This window comes from Chiloscyllium plagiosum, unplaced genomic scaffold, assembly GCF_037043375.1.
Source record: "Chiloscyllium plagiosum isolate Xiang-an unplaced genomic scaffold, Cpla_swu_hap1 HiC_scaffold_3, whole genome shotgun sequence".
NCBI classification, from domain to species: Eukaryota; Metazoa; Chordata; class Chondrichthyes; order Orectolobiformes; family Hemiscylliidae; genus Chiloscyllium; species Chiloscyllium plagiosum.
Window position 1 is genome coordinate 38,985,966 of NW_028270141.1, and position 13,563 is coordinate 38,999,528.

The 13,563-nt window shown below is 41.2% G+C and overlaps 1 protein-coding gene across 1 annotated transcript in view; it reads left to right on the forward strand.

The window, feature by feature from the left end:
- ddx43 (DEAD (Asp-Glu-Ala-Asp) box polypeptide 43) overlaps positions 1-13,563 on the forward strand; it is a 95,924-nt gene that overhangs the window by 33,137 nt on the left and 49,224 nt on the right. The window contains exons 2-5 of the mRNA XM_043680581.2: positions 4,601-4,656; positions 6,113-6,251; positions 7,636-7,782; positions 7,927-8,008. Of these exons, the coding sequence (XP_043536516.2) occupies positions 4,601-4,656; positions 6,113-6,251; positions 7,636-7,782; positions 7,927-8,008 (424 nt within the window). The remainder of the gene's footprint in view (positions 1-4,600; positions 4,657-6,112; positions 6,252-7,635; positions 7,783-7,926; positions 8,009-13,563) is intronic.

Here is a 13,563-nt window from a genome sequence, read left to right on the forward strand (position 1 = left end):
TGTTGTGGCTGTACAGGATATTGGTTAGGCCACTGTTGGAATATTGCGTGCAGTTCTGGTCTCCTTCCTATCGGAAGGATGTTGTGAAACTTGAAAGGGTTCAGAAAAGATTTACAAGGATGTTGTCAGGGTTGGAGGATCTGAGCTACAGGGAGAGGCTGAACAGGCTGGGATGCTGTTTTCCCTAGAGCATCGGAGGCTGAGGGGTGACCTTATGGAGGTTTACAAAATTATGAGAGGCATTGATTGGATAAATAGACAAAGTCTTTTCCCTGGGGTCGGGGAGTCCAGAACTAGAGGGCATAGGTTTAGGGTGAGAGGGGAAAGATATAAAAAAGACTTAAGGGGCAACATTTTCACGCAGAGGATGGTACGTGTATGGAATGAGCTGCCGGAGGATGTGGTGGAGGCTGGTACAATTGCAACATTGAAAAGGCTTCTGGATAGGTATATGAATAGGAAGGGCTTGGAGGGATATGGGCGGGTGCTGGCAGGTGGGACTAGATTGGGTTGGGATATCTGGTCGGCATGGACTGGTTGGACCGAAGGCTCTGTTTCCATGCTGTACATCTGACTCTAATAGGTGCAATTCATTTACTATTTGAGGGTAAGGTTGAAGACTTCGAAGCATAACTTAATATGGGGGAAGCATATTGGAGCAGAAATCTACCCAAACGTAGCCAGTGAAGGATGAAAACTTGTATGGAATTCAGTCAAAAGCAGGATCAAGAGTTTGACATGGTATATTGGCAACCTTGTGCCAAGATGGGAGGGCATTTAATACTGATTAAAGGATATTAGAGCAGTAAAGGAAAGGATTAAATTATTGTGATCCAAGTTGGGAACATACAAGAAAGTGTGAATAAGAGGTCCTCTTTGAAAAGTACCAGAAGTTTGGAGTGAATTTAAAAGATAAAACTTAAAGGGTTGAAATCTGTGCAATATTCCCATTGTCAACTGCAATAGAGATGAGCAGATTAAAGAAGTGAATTTGTGGTAGAAGGACTGGTATGGGAAATACTGTGTTCCATGTCATAGAGCATTGCTCCTGTTCCAGTGCCTGCACTAATCAGTAATGTTGGATGGGATTTCAGAACTGGCTGAGACCAAAATCCTAACTAGGAAGCTGTGCAGGGTGGGAAAATCCAAAACTAGAGGGCATGGGTTTAAGGTGGGAGGAGAAAGATTTAAAAGGGACCTAAGGAGCAACTTCCTCACACAGAGGGTAGGTGAGTGTAAGGAATGAGCTGCCAGAGGAAGTGATGGAGGTTGATACAATTACAACATTTAAAAAGCATCTGGACAGGTGCTTTAAAAGGAAGAGTTTAGAGGGATATGGGCTAAATGCTGACAAATGGGACTAGATTTCTTTAGAATCAAAATTGTGGTGCTGGAAACACACAGCAGGTCAGGCAGCATCCAAGCAGCAGCAGAATCGACATTTCTGCCATTTCCAGCACCACAATTTCGACTCTAATCTTCAGCATCTGCAGTCCTTACTTTCTCCTAGATTATTTAGGATATCTGGTTGGCATGGATGAGTTGGACCAAAGGCTCTGTTTCCATACTGTATTCCTCTGTGACTCTGACTTTCAAGGGCTTATAAAGATGGGCAGGGTACTTAAGGTGAGAGAGGGATAAGCTGGAAAAGTAGTATAAATTTTTCAAAAACTAATACAATACTGAATGGCTTGGACAGAGTAGATGTTGAGAAGATGTTCCTATTAGTGGGAGAGACTAGGACTCAATGACACAACCTTAGAGTAAAGGGAAGACCTTTTAGAACAGGTACAAGGCGATATGTCTTCAACTAGAGCATGGTGCATCTATGGAATTCACCGCCACAGAAGGCTGTGGAGGCCAGGTCATTCCGTATATTTAAGACTGAGATAGATAGGTTCTTGATTATAGAGGGGATCAAAGGTTACAGGGAGAAAGCGGGAGAATGGGGATGAGAAACTTATAAGCCATGATTGAATAACAGAGCAGACTTGATGGGCTGAATGGCCTAATTTCTGTTCCTATGACTTATGGTCTTGTGGTCTAAAAAGAAAAGCGTGTACAGTAACGAGTCAGAAATTATGCTTTTGGCAATACAGGTGTAAAGAAAACTAAAAGCATTGGAGGAGCAGGATGGTGGCTTAGTGGTGAGCATTGCTGCCTCCTAGCACCAGAGACCCATGTTCGATTCCAGCCTTGGGCGACTGCCCATGTGGAGTTTGCACATTCTCCCAGTGTCTGCATGGGTTTTGTCCAGGTGCTCTGGTTTCCTCCCACAGTCCAAAGATGTGCAGGTTAGGTGAATCGGTTGTGCTAAATTGCCCATAGTGTTCAGGCATGTGTAGGTTAGGTGCATTAATCAAGGGTAAATATAGTATAATAGGGTAGGGGAATGGATCTGGGTGGGTTACTCTTCAGAGGGTCACTGTGGACTTGTTGGGCCAGATGGCCTGTTTCCACACTGGAGGGCTTCTTAGATTCTATGACGTGAGTAAAACATTAGGGCAGAAAAATAGGTTAGAATAGTTCATTGATTAATTACAGGCACCAATTTAGTTTGGAGGGGATGGTAGAATAACCATTAGTGACACATAGTTGCACGATGATCAGGACGGGAAGTAAATATTCCAGACTCTAATGTCTGCAGGAAAGATGGGAAATAGGTGGAGAGAGGATTAGCATTAATAATTCCTCTGTCACTGAAGGTAATTGATATTTAACTCCCCTTTTGATCTGTTTGTCTGTAAATAATATATCTCTCAAACTAATGGATGGATTTCAACAAAATATCAGGCTATGGCCCAAGGAAGAACTAATTAGTTTTGGAGAAATTGTGCATCCAGTTCTGGGTTATTTTGAAATAATTATTAGCATTGAGAAACGGGCATATTGACTTTCGTCAGAATGTTATGGATTTATTTTGAAGGCAATTTAGAATGTTGTATGCGCTATGATGAAAAATTGTTGCAGTTTTCAAGTGTGCGCTAAGTTTTCAATGAAGATTATTGAATGAGAGCGAAAGCACACTTACAAAAAGATTTCCTTTCTTAGCTTCGTAGTTTGACAGTATCAACCAATCAGATCTGGAAAATAATCAAAGAAACTAATGGAATCCTAGCCTCTTTCATCAATAGGATTAGAATGCAAGGCTGTTGGGATTATCTTGCAGCTATACAAAGCCAACTGAGGCCACATAGCAGTCCTGTGAACAGTTCTTGACACCACACATTACAAAGGATAGTATGGCCTTGGTGAGAGTGCAGTGTGGCTGGATCAGATTCATACCTCAACTCCAACGATTCAAATTATGAATTAAGATTACACAACCTAGGATTGTATTCCTTGGAATTGAGATAGTTAAGTGGTAATGTGATCAAAGTATTCAAGATATTAAAGGAAAGAGGAGGATAGAAACTATTTCTGTTGATTGAGATGTCTAGGATTACAGGTATACCATAAAAATTGGAACTATGCCTTTCAGAGAATTAGAAAATGCTTCTCCGTGTGAAGGGTGGGAGACGTTTGGAACTCTCTTCTGCAAATGATCATCAGTGTTAGATCAACTGTTACTTATTACTTTCTATTGATAGATTTTAGACTGAAAAAATGTGTTAACTGACACGAGGCAAAACCGGTTTTAGCAAAATTGCAGATCAACTATCATTTCATGGAATGCTACAATAGGCTCTGGTTAAATGGCATGCTCCTGTTTGTGTTTCATTTTCTCAAACTCTGAATAAGTTTGTCAAGTGTAATTTTTCTTTAATAAATCTAGTTGTCTATGTTTAATTATAAACCTGGGGTAAATTACACAAACTAGGGTTGCATTCCCTGTAATTTAGATGATTATTAAAAACTGTGACTGAATCTCTGTGGTAAATACCTTCACTTCTGCTTCTTTCTCGGAACCTCACAAAAACATATAGAAATAGGGTTAGTAGTTGCTGTCTTTGCTGTGTTGTAGCAATCTCCCTCACTTCTCCCTGTTCCATTATATAAATGCAGCAAAAATTGGTGCTTCCTTCTTCGGAAGTTTATCCCATGCCAGGCACAATGACAATTTCCATCACTTGCAGTCCAACTTTGCAAAGGGAGTTTGAAATAGGTGGTAATTCCACTATTGCTTGTCTAAAGAGCCTAATCCCTATTTCAGGTGTATACCCTGCCTGCCTACTGAGGACATTTTACCAATATAATGGGTAGAGAATAATGAGTGTGTACCTACTACCTGCTGAATCAGGGCCTATTTTACTTCTGTGGTACAGATAGTCAATTTCTTCATCTGTCACTAAATATTGTGCAGTAGCAGAGAATGTCAGCATAATATGTAGGATTCACTTGAAGTATCTGGGGCCTTTTACAACATTGTCTGAATCAATCCATATTGACTCCATCCTACTCCAATAATCTGCAGCATACTGTTGGGAAGACTTTTATTGTGCAATATCAAGGGGTGGGGTCGGGGGAGCATCGGGGAGGGTTAATGGAAAGTCTGAGAGTAAGACAAGGTATCCTAAGAGGTAAAGAGATTTAAATCAGTCCGTAACCTTCCAGTTCTTTATTGAACTGCACTGTCTAGTTCTGGGTTTGATTTGTCTAGGTCGAGGAGGATCTAAAATACGTGAGCTGGAAGAAACATCAGGATCAAAAATACAGGTAGGAACTTGTTGAGAATATTCTCAAAACTCGAATTCATTCTGATCTAGATACAACTGTAGAATGATTTTTCTGTAAAACACTAGCAGAAATTTCCAAGATCCCAGGTACACAGAGTTCTGATTAATGCTTTTCATCAAAAGCCAGTTGTAGGTTATGTACTATAACCAAAGTTACACAGGAGCAGATGAATGTGGTCCTTGCAGCACTTCTAAAAATGAAGACTCTAATGTATCAAAAGTTGAATTTCTGGTAAATCTGTAGATTAAATTTCCTGTCCCCATTTGCAAGTATTAGATTTTGCCATCTGTACCTCATCATTGTGAATGTGAGTTGGGGTTGCGTAGTTTGGGTCGGTGCAACAAAACTGTCTGACACAGTTGTCTGATAACAATCTGAAAAAAGGTTCATTGACTGGCCACCTACTCTGGAAGTGACTTCATTCAGACTTGCAGTTCCATGTGACTATGGGAGAAATCAGAAATTGAGATTGTATGTTTTCACTTTTTCTGTTGTCCATGTTAATAAAGAAAAGGGTCCATATGATGGGATTAAACAATTCCAGTGTAAATAGCAAATGAAAGATTTCAGCAAGGAGTAGAATTGTGATGCTAGGACCGATGCTGAGTGATCAAATTTAAGATTTTTTTGAGGTATTAGAGATCATGAGCAGTTTGGATAGTGTAAATGAAGAGACTTAAAGGTAATTGGTAAAAGGACAGTGACACAAGATTTTTCACACAGGAAGTGGTTAGGGTCTGGAATATACTGTCTGAGAGTGTTGTCGAGGCAGAGTCAGTTGAGGCTTTCAAAACAATTGCATTATTATCTGAAAAATAAGAAACATGATTGCAAGGTTATGGAGAAAATGCAGTGGAGTGGCACGGGGCAAGTTGTTCCTTGTCTGTGCCAGCACTTTGAATCAGGCGAAATGGCCAATTTGCCATGCTGTGATTCATTGTATGATCTGCTTCACGCATATAGCTGGAACATTGTTCAAAACAAAGAGAATGTCCCCTAACTGTTCTATGAGAATCCTGTCCCCTGAGTACAGTGATGAAGCCAAGGTAGAAGCAACATTTCGTCAACTGAAAGCAAAAAGCAAACTAGCATCAATTCTGAAACATTCATGTGTTCTTAAAAGCAGGATAAAGATCAGCTGGATCATGGCAACAGTGAGATTAAAGGTTGAAAGCCTCTTGTAACAGAACTGAGGTTCTTTCAAAGTTTGAAGGCAGCAGATCTGGGGTTAGACTGTCACTCATCCTAATCCATGATATAAGAGTGACTAATGTTCCAAACAAGCTGCACATCACTGCTAGGGAGAATGGAGTCTGTTAACTTGCTGTGTCCAAAACAAACAACACAAGCAGATACTAGAATATGCTGTTTTACCCCATTTTGGTGTCATAGGACTATTGATTTTGCACTTTTAAAAAAATTTCTTTCATGCTAGATATTAAAAGGAGACTTTGAAGTGGAAGTGAAGCTGTTTGGAAGCCATGCAGCCCAGCTGAAAGCCAAGGAACTAATTGAGAATATTGTTGAGAGGAGAAATGCAGATGAGGTGGATGGAGCTAGGAGGTCTGACCGAAGTAAGTCTAAAAGGTCTTAATTTTAGAACATGGAACATTACAGCGCAGTTCAGGCCCTTCGGCCCTAGATGTTGTGCCGACCTGTGAAACCAATCTGAAGCCCATCTAACCTACACTATTCCATTATGATCCATATGTTTACCTAAGGACCATTTAAATGCCCTTAAAGTTGGCCAATCTACTACAGTTGCAGACAGGGTGTTCCATGCCCTTACTACTCTGAGTAAAGAACCTGCCTCTGACATCTGTCCTATATTTATCACCCCTCAATTTAAAGTTATATAACCTTGTGTTACCCATCACCATCCAAGGAAAAAGGTTCTCGCTGTCCACCCTATCTACCATCTGATCATCTTGTAGTCTCTATTAAGTCACCTCTCAACCTTCTTCTCTCTAGCTAAAACAGCCTCAAGTCGGTCAGCCTTTCCTCACAAGATCTTCCCTCCATACCAGGCAACATCCTGGGAAATCTGAGCGGTGGCTCAGTGGTTAGCACTGCTGCCTCACAGCACCATGGTCCCAGGTTCGATTCCAGCCTTGGGCAACTGTCTGCATGGAGTTTGCATGTTCTTCCCATGTCTGCGTGGGTTTCCTCCAATTGCTCTGGTTTCCTCCCACAGTCCAAAGATGTGCAGGTTAGGTGAATTAACCATGCTAAATTGCCCATAGTATTAGGTGCATTAGTCAGAGGGAAATGGGTCTGGGTTACTCTTCAGAGGGTCGGTGTGGACTGGTTGGGTAGAAGGGCCTGTTTCCACACTGTAGGGAATTTAATCTAATCTTCACTGATTGGTCAAATGCAGGCGGTGGAGATAAGAAGTAGGGAATTGTCCACAGTGACTGAGTGTAGTTGAGAGAGGGAAGCACACGCACTGACCTGGGGTAGGGGAATGAAGTAGTGTTTGTGCTGTCTCTGAGGATGGGAGTTGCCTCCCTTGATTGATCAAACAGAATCATCACATTGATTGGAAGTTGCTGTGAAAAACCTGATCCAGAGGTTCAGCTCATGAAACCTATGGTATAATTGTGGATTTCAGAACCAGTCGAGTTTATGGATCAGAGTTGAAAAATGTGGTGCTGGAAAAACACAGGTACTCCAGCATCTGCAGTCCTCACTTTCTCCGAGTTTATGGATCAGCCAAATTAACAAAAACCCTATTGCTCTCCATTACTCTAGACGGTAATTGTACAAAGGGCACTCTCCTAAGTGGTCAAGGGTGTGATTTGTGTTTGTTTGAGCCTGAGTTTATGATGCTCTAAGTCTAATAGCAGTTGACGTTGTGCTACAGATCTCTGGATCTCAGATGTGAAAGGAAGCTCACAATCTGTTGGAAATCTGCATTAATTTTGTCTTTTCTCGTTTCTTCCTCGCCCATCCCTCAAGGCATCTCATCGAAATTAAGTAGCAGTGCAAGGACCAGCTCTGATACTTACTCTGCTAAATGCAGCAACGTGAACACACCCCGTCCAGTCATCAACTGGAACTCACTGCGTGCAAACAAAGAGAAATATGAAGCCATGAAGTGGGCTGGTTGGTATTTCCCTTCTGTCATCTTATACAAGCACTCAGAAACCCTGGTCACCAATATGACTGAGGCTGAGTCTCCGTAGCCCATATTAGATTGACCAGCAAGAATCTGTTTTACAAATAACCACTTTCTCTTTTTGCGTTAAGGTCTTTCACCAATTAAAAAAAACTTCTACATCGAAGCTAAGACAGTTGGCAATATGACACCAGAAGAAGTAACAAATTGGAGGTAATTCTTTTTCTGAAATCTGACAATACAAATTCAGAGGTGCATTTTCCAAAACATTTGTGATTTGATTTTAAGTCCAGAAACTAAAAAGCTGAAAATTTCCTTCTACATTTCTCTTGCAGCATTTTGCTGGTGGTCTGGTCTCTGGACCTTCACATCCGGTACTCAGGCATGCTTTAGAAGATTGGAAAGCAATATAATTCAAACAGGCCATATTGCAGAATCTGCTGCTTTGCCATTTTCAAGTTAGAGCAGTTTGCTTTATAGAAGGTTTTGGCATTCAAGGCCAGTGTTGCATGTAAGCTGCACAGTCGTGTAACTGCCTAAAAGTTCCTATACCAGCCAAGTATGAGTCAGTCCCTTTAAGTTACCTGCACTTGCAGTCTGTGCAATTAGCTTAAAGGGCCTGGTCACTTAAACAAATTCCAAAACAAAAGATAAGCTGGTCATGACTGAGTTAGCAGCAATCTTGTTTTTGAATCTGAAGAAAGTGCATTCAAAGATTCAAGCCTATAATCAAAGCTAGCACTCCTGAGGCAGTGCTTCATGGCTGTGCTGTTAGGTAGGCAGTTCCAAGCAAGAGCTGCAGTGTTAGAGGATCAGTAATGAAGGGTGGCTACACGCTCAAAGCGCAACAGTTGCCCTGTGGGAAGTACCATGCCAAGAGAATAATGCCATGCCAGAGGAAGGTAGCACCAGGGAAGGGCTGATTGTTGGATGGGCTGCATCACCAGAAGGGAGACAACAAAGGATATTTGCACCATCAGAGGAGTGAGGCTGAGAGAGGACTGCACTGTTTCAGGTGATTTTTTTCAAATGAGATGTAAATCCCAGAGGCCTCATCTGCCCTGTCAGGTGAATGGAAAAGGTCCTATGGTACTAATTTCAGGTAAAACAGAGGAATGCTGTCTTGTGTTCTGGTCCACATTTACCCCTCCATCAACATCACTACTACTGATTGATTGTCTGCTCATTTATCTCATTACTGTTCATGGGATCTTACTGTATGCATGTTGGCCATCACCACATTTCTTACATCATAGTAATGATGATTCTTCCAAAGAAAATGTTTCAAATAAAAAAAACCATAGAATTGGAAATGCTGAAAGTCAAAAACAAAACAAATTTCTGGAGAAACTCAGCACGTCTGGCAGCAAATGTGGAGAGAAATCAGAGTTAATGTTTCGGGTCCACTGTCCCTTCTTCAGAACTGATCATAGTGAGGAAAAGGTTAGTGTAAATGCTGATAATGAAGTTGGGAGAGCAGCAAACAATACATGAAGATAAAGCTCAGACAGAGGACAGTAGATGGACAGACAAAGGAATGGACAATTAGCCTGGGAGAATCTATAGTGCTAATGGGGATCATTTAGTATGGTAGCAGCTCACGTAATGACAAGGACTGGTGTTTGTGGATTGAGGTAAGGACATAGGTGAAGGTACTAAAGACCTAAAATTATTGAACTTGATATCGAGTCCTGGAAGCTGCAAGGTCCCCAAGCAGAAAATGAAATGTTATTCTTCCAGCTTGGACAGAGCTTCACTGGAGCACTGCAGCAAGCCTGAGACAGAAATGTTGGCCAAGGAACACAGTGCTATGTTGAAGTGATAGGCAATAGGAAGTGCAGGGTCATTTTCGCAGACAGGGCGTGGGTGGTAGCCCAGTCTGCATTTTGTCTCCCCAATGTAGGGGGGATCACATTGTGAGCAGCAAATACAGTAGACTAGATTGAATTGTAGATAAATGCTGCTTCACTAGGTGTGTATGGGGCCTTGGATAGTGAGCAGGGAGGAAGTAGATGCGCAAGTGTTACACCTGCGATTGCATGGGAAAGTGCAATGGGGCGGGTGTTGGGAGTGGAGAAGTGTCTGTTGGTGGCGTCTCGCGAAATTTGGCAGAACCTAATGATCCTTTGGACGTGGATGCTAGTGGGATGGTAAGCAATGACCAGGGGAACCCTATCGCTATTGTGGGAGGGGTGAAAGCAGAAGTGTGAGAGATGGATTGAATACAGTTAAGTGCCTTGTTGACCACAGTGGTGAGGAATCTTCAGTTTAGGAAGAATTTGGACATTTCAAAGAGCCCTTTGTAAAAGCTGACATCATCGGAACAGATGTAACGTTGATTAAGAAACTGGGAGAATGGAATGGAGTCTTTACAGGAAGCAGGGAGTGAGGGTGTGTAGTCCAGATAACTGTGGGAGTCTCTGGGTTTGTAGTGGATAGTGGTCATCATCCTGTCCCTAGAAATGAAAACACAAATGTCGAGAAAGGGAGGAATCAGAAATGGACCAGGTGAAAGTGAGGGCCGGGTGGAAATTGGAAGCGAAATTGGTCGAGAGAGAACAGTCTGATCATTGTCGTCAATGTTCCAGAGAGAGGTGTGGGTGGGGCAGGAGTAAGACCTCAACAAGGAACGTTCCACTTAACCCACGAAGAGACAGGTGTAACTGGATAACCATGGCTACACTTTTGACCTTAAGTAAAGGAGGGATTAAAGGAGAAGTTGTTCAAAGCAAGGACTAACTTGGCTAGGTGGTGGTGGATGAGGACAATTCAAGCCTTTTCTCCAGGAGGAAGCAGAAAGCCCTGAGACCATACGTATGAAGGAATTGCATGTCTGTAGTGAAGAGGAGATGGCTGGAGCCTGTGAATTGTCATAAGCGTAAGAAAAATCGCGAAAAGGGACTGGATTAGGGGAGAAAAAAATTGAGTTGAGATAGGAAAATGTATCATTGGCTTTGAAGCACTTTGTCCCGATCTGAAGCTGTAAAGGTGCTGAATTCTCAACTGAGAGGAATGAGAAAATCTTATTAAAATGTGATTTTTTTCAATGCTTTGTCAGGGTAGATGCAAGATCAATGTTACCCCTAGTTTTTTGGGAGTGGGTATAATGTGTAGAACTGTGGGACACTGAATAAGAGATCATTTAGGACTGAGGTGAGGAGGATTTGCTTCACTCTGAGGGTGGTGAATGTTTTGAGGAAGCTCAGCCACTGTGTAGTTCTAAGTCTGTGTTGGTGCATTTCTCCATATGAAATTATCAAAGGATGTAGGGTTAGTTTGGGAGAATAGTTTGAAATAGAAGATCAGCAATAATCTAGTTGAATACAGGCTCAAGGAGCCGAATTGCCTACTGCTGCACCTGTTCCCTATCTTCCCTTCTCCGTACAATTCTTTACTTATACACTTGTAACATCTGCGGGCCAACTGCAGGGGTGACCAGTATTATGCAACTGTGCTCAAGTGATTGGAGTGCTGTGCAGACCTTGGACTCAAAGCTGCAAGCAAGTGGATTTAATTCCCAGTCGTCTTAATTGTTAGTGTTTGAGTGGTGGCATTTGTACTCTAGCTGTTATCAGCTGTTGAATGCTCTCCATTTTATGGAATGTGGCTGGCTTCTTACTAAAGCAGAAAAGAATTATTGCTTTCGCCATCTGTGTTTTGGTCACTTTTATTTTGCCCTGACTGCTGTATAAATATTGAGTAATTATTCTAGCAGATGTAGTTCTGCTTTTTACCATCGGTTCTCAACAAGTACCTTCCCTGCTGCTGTGTGTGTAGGAAAGCTGTATAGGGAGTGTTGATAAGTAGTTTGGTGAGGAAGGAACTGAACCTGATTTCTATTTTCAGATGCTAAGGGCAGGTGGACTCTTCACACAAGCAGTTCCAGTTCCAGGTGGATAAGGGTCAGGAGTTTGTTACCTTAAAGCAACACTTTCCATCGTTAGATTTACAGCTTAATCTCGGAAGAGTCGTTTCTGAGTAGGGAGTTGCCCCATATCCAGATGGGAAGAGCTGATTAGCTACAAAGTTATCAATCTCATTCAGAGCTTCTCTTGGCAAGAACAGTGTATTTACTCTTAGCAATTCTTGCCTGAGAGAGAACAATTCACATATATTGACCTTTTAATACTTCCTTTGACCTGCATGAATCCTGTTCTTATATTGATTTTATTGCTGCTCAATTTGAGTTAAAGTTGTGCAAAATAATTCTGCCTGTACTGTTCACTTAAATGACTTCAAGTAACTGTGGTAGATTCAATCTCTTTGGGTTAAAATACAACAACCAATTAAGGACTGTGGACCTATTGTGTATTTTGGATAAAATTTGCATTTCTGAGTTATGAGATAGAGTTTTTGCTACATTGTGCTTTTTTATGTAATTAATCAAAAATTGTTGTGACTGGTGCAAAAAATAGAGAATTTTAAGCACAAATTGCATTCAGTGCAAATCATCTTTTTATGATTCTGTACTAGAAAATAGCCCGGCACAAGAAAGTACCCGGACACCAAGCTGAATTATCGCCATTGGATCTTTTCATTTAGACCACTTATGCTGTTTCAAAGAGGCTGCATAAATGAAGCTTTTGCTTGATACACGAGAACACATACACATTTTAAAAACATTTTTCCATTTAAAATTAATTTACAAAGTCATTGACTAATAGATCCTTTAATATCAGTAGCAATTCATCCTATGCATTTGTTGGAAGTCATTTTCAGTCATTTCAAATCAGGCAAAGGTGGAGATTAATGTTGAATAATTTTTTTTCTTGTGATAAAATAACTTTCTGTTGTATTAAAAAAAAATGCTAGGTTACCATCCATAAATATATGAAGCAATTTGTTTTCAAATGTTGCACAGTATAGTGCTATCCAGTAGCTCAAGCTCATGGCAGATTTTGCATTTGATATGCTATCTGGGCCGCACTGTGGCACAGTCTTTAGTATTGCTGCCTCACAGCGTCAGAGATCCGGGTTCAATTCCCGCCTCAGGCAACTCTATGTGGAGTTTGCACATTCTCCCCATGTCTGCGTGGGTTTCCTCCAGGTGCTCCGGTTTCCTCCCATAGCCAATTCACCTAACCTGCACATTTTTGGACTATGCTAAATTGCCCATAGTGTTAGGTGAAGGGGTAAATGTAGGGGGTCTGGGTGGGTTGCGCTTCGACAGGTCGGTGTGGACTTGTTGGGCTGAAGGGCCTGTTTCCACACTGTAAATAATCTAAGTAATCTAAACTAATCTAATCTATTGGTTGAAGTGAAACTGGCAGGGGACTGGGGAGAAAGTGCTTAAAATTGGTGCAATTTGTGGCCAGATCACCAACTACATCCAATACAGCAACAACTTGAGGCCATTAAATTTGAACTCCGTTTTGCTTTCCACATCAATCACCCCATTTAAAAGTAATTTGATAGGTAAAATGATTGAAGATATTTAAATATTTATATTATGAAATATTGATACTTGTATTGAACTGATATGTAAGGGCAAATATTATAGGTTTGTAGAAGTGGAATTCTTTTATAATATTGCAAGCTGTTTCAGTATGGTGAGCTTATCTTGCTCATAGATTTCCTATAAAATGTCTTCAAACTGGATACCAAGCCGTGTTGCTACTTGCTTCTTAATTCTAAGTTCTCTCACTCTATTATGAAGCACTTGATCAAAGACCTTTTTGACAATCTAGATAAATTGCATACACTACATTATTTTTCCTACTGTGTTACTTCATTAATCAATGAGATTGGTGAAGCACAACTTTCCTTTG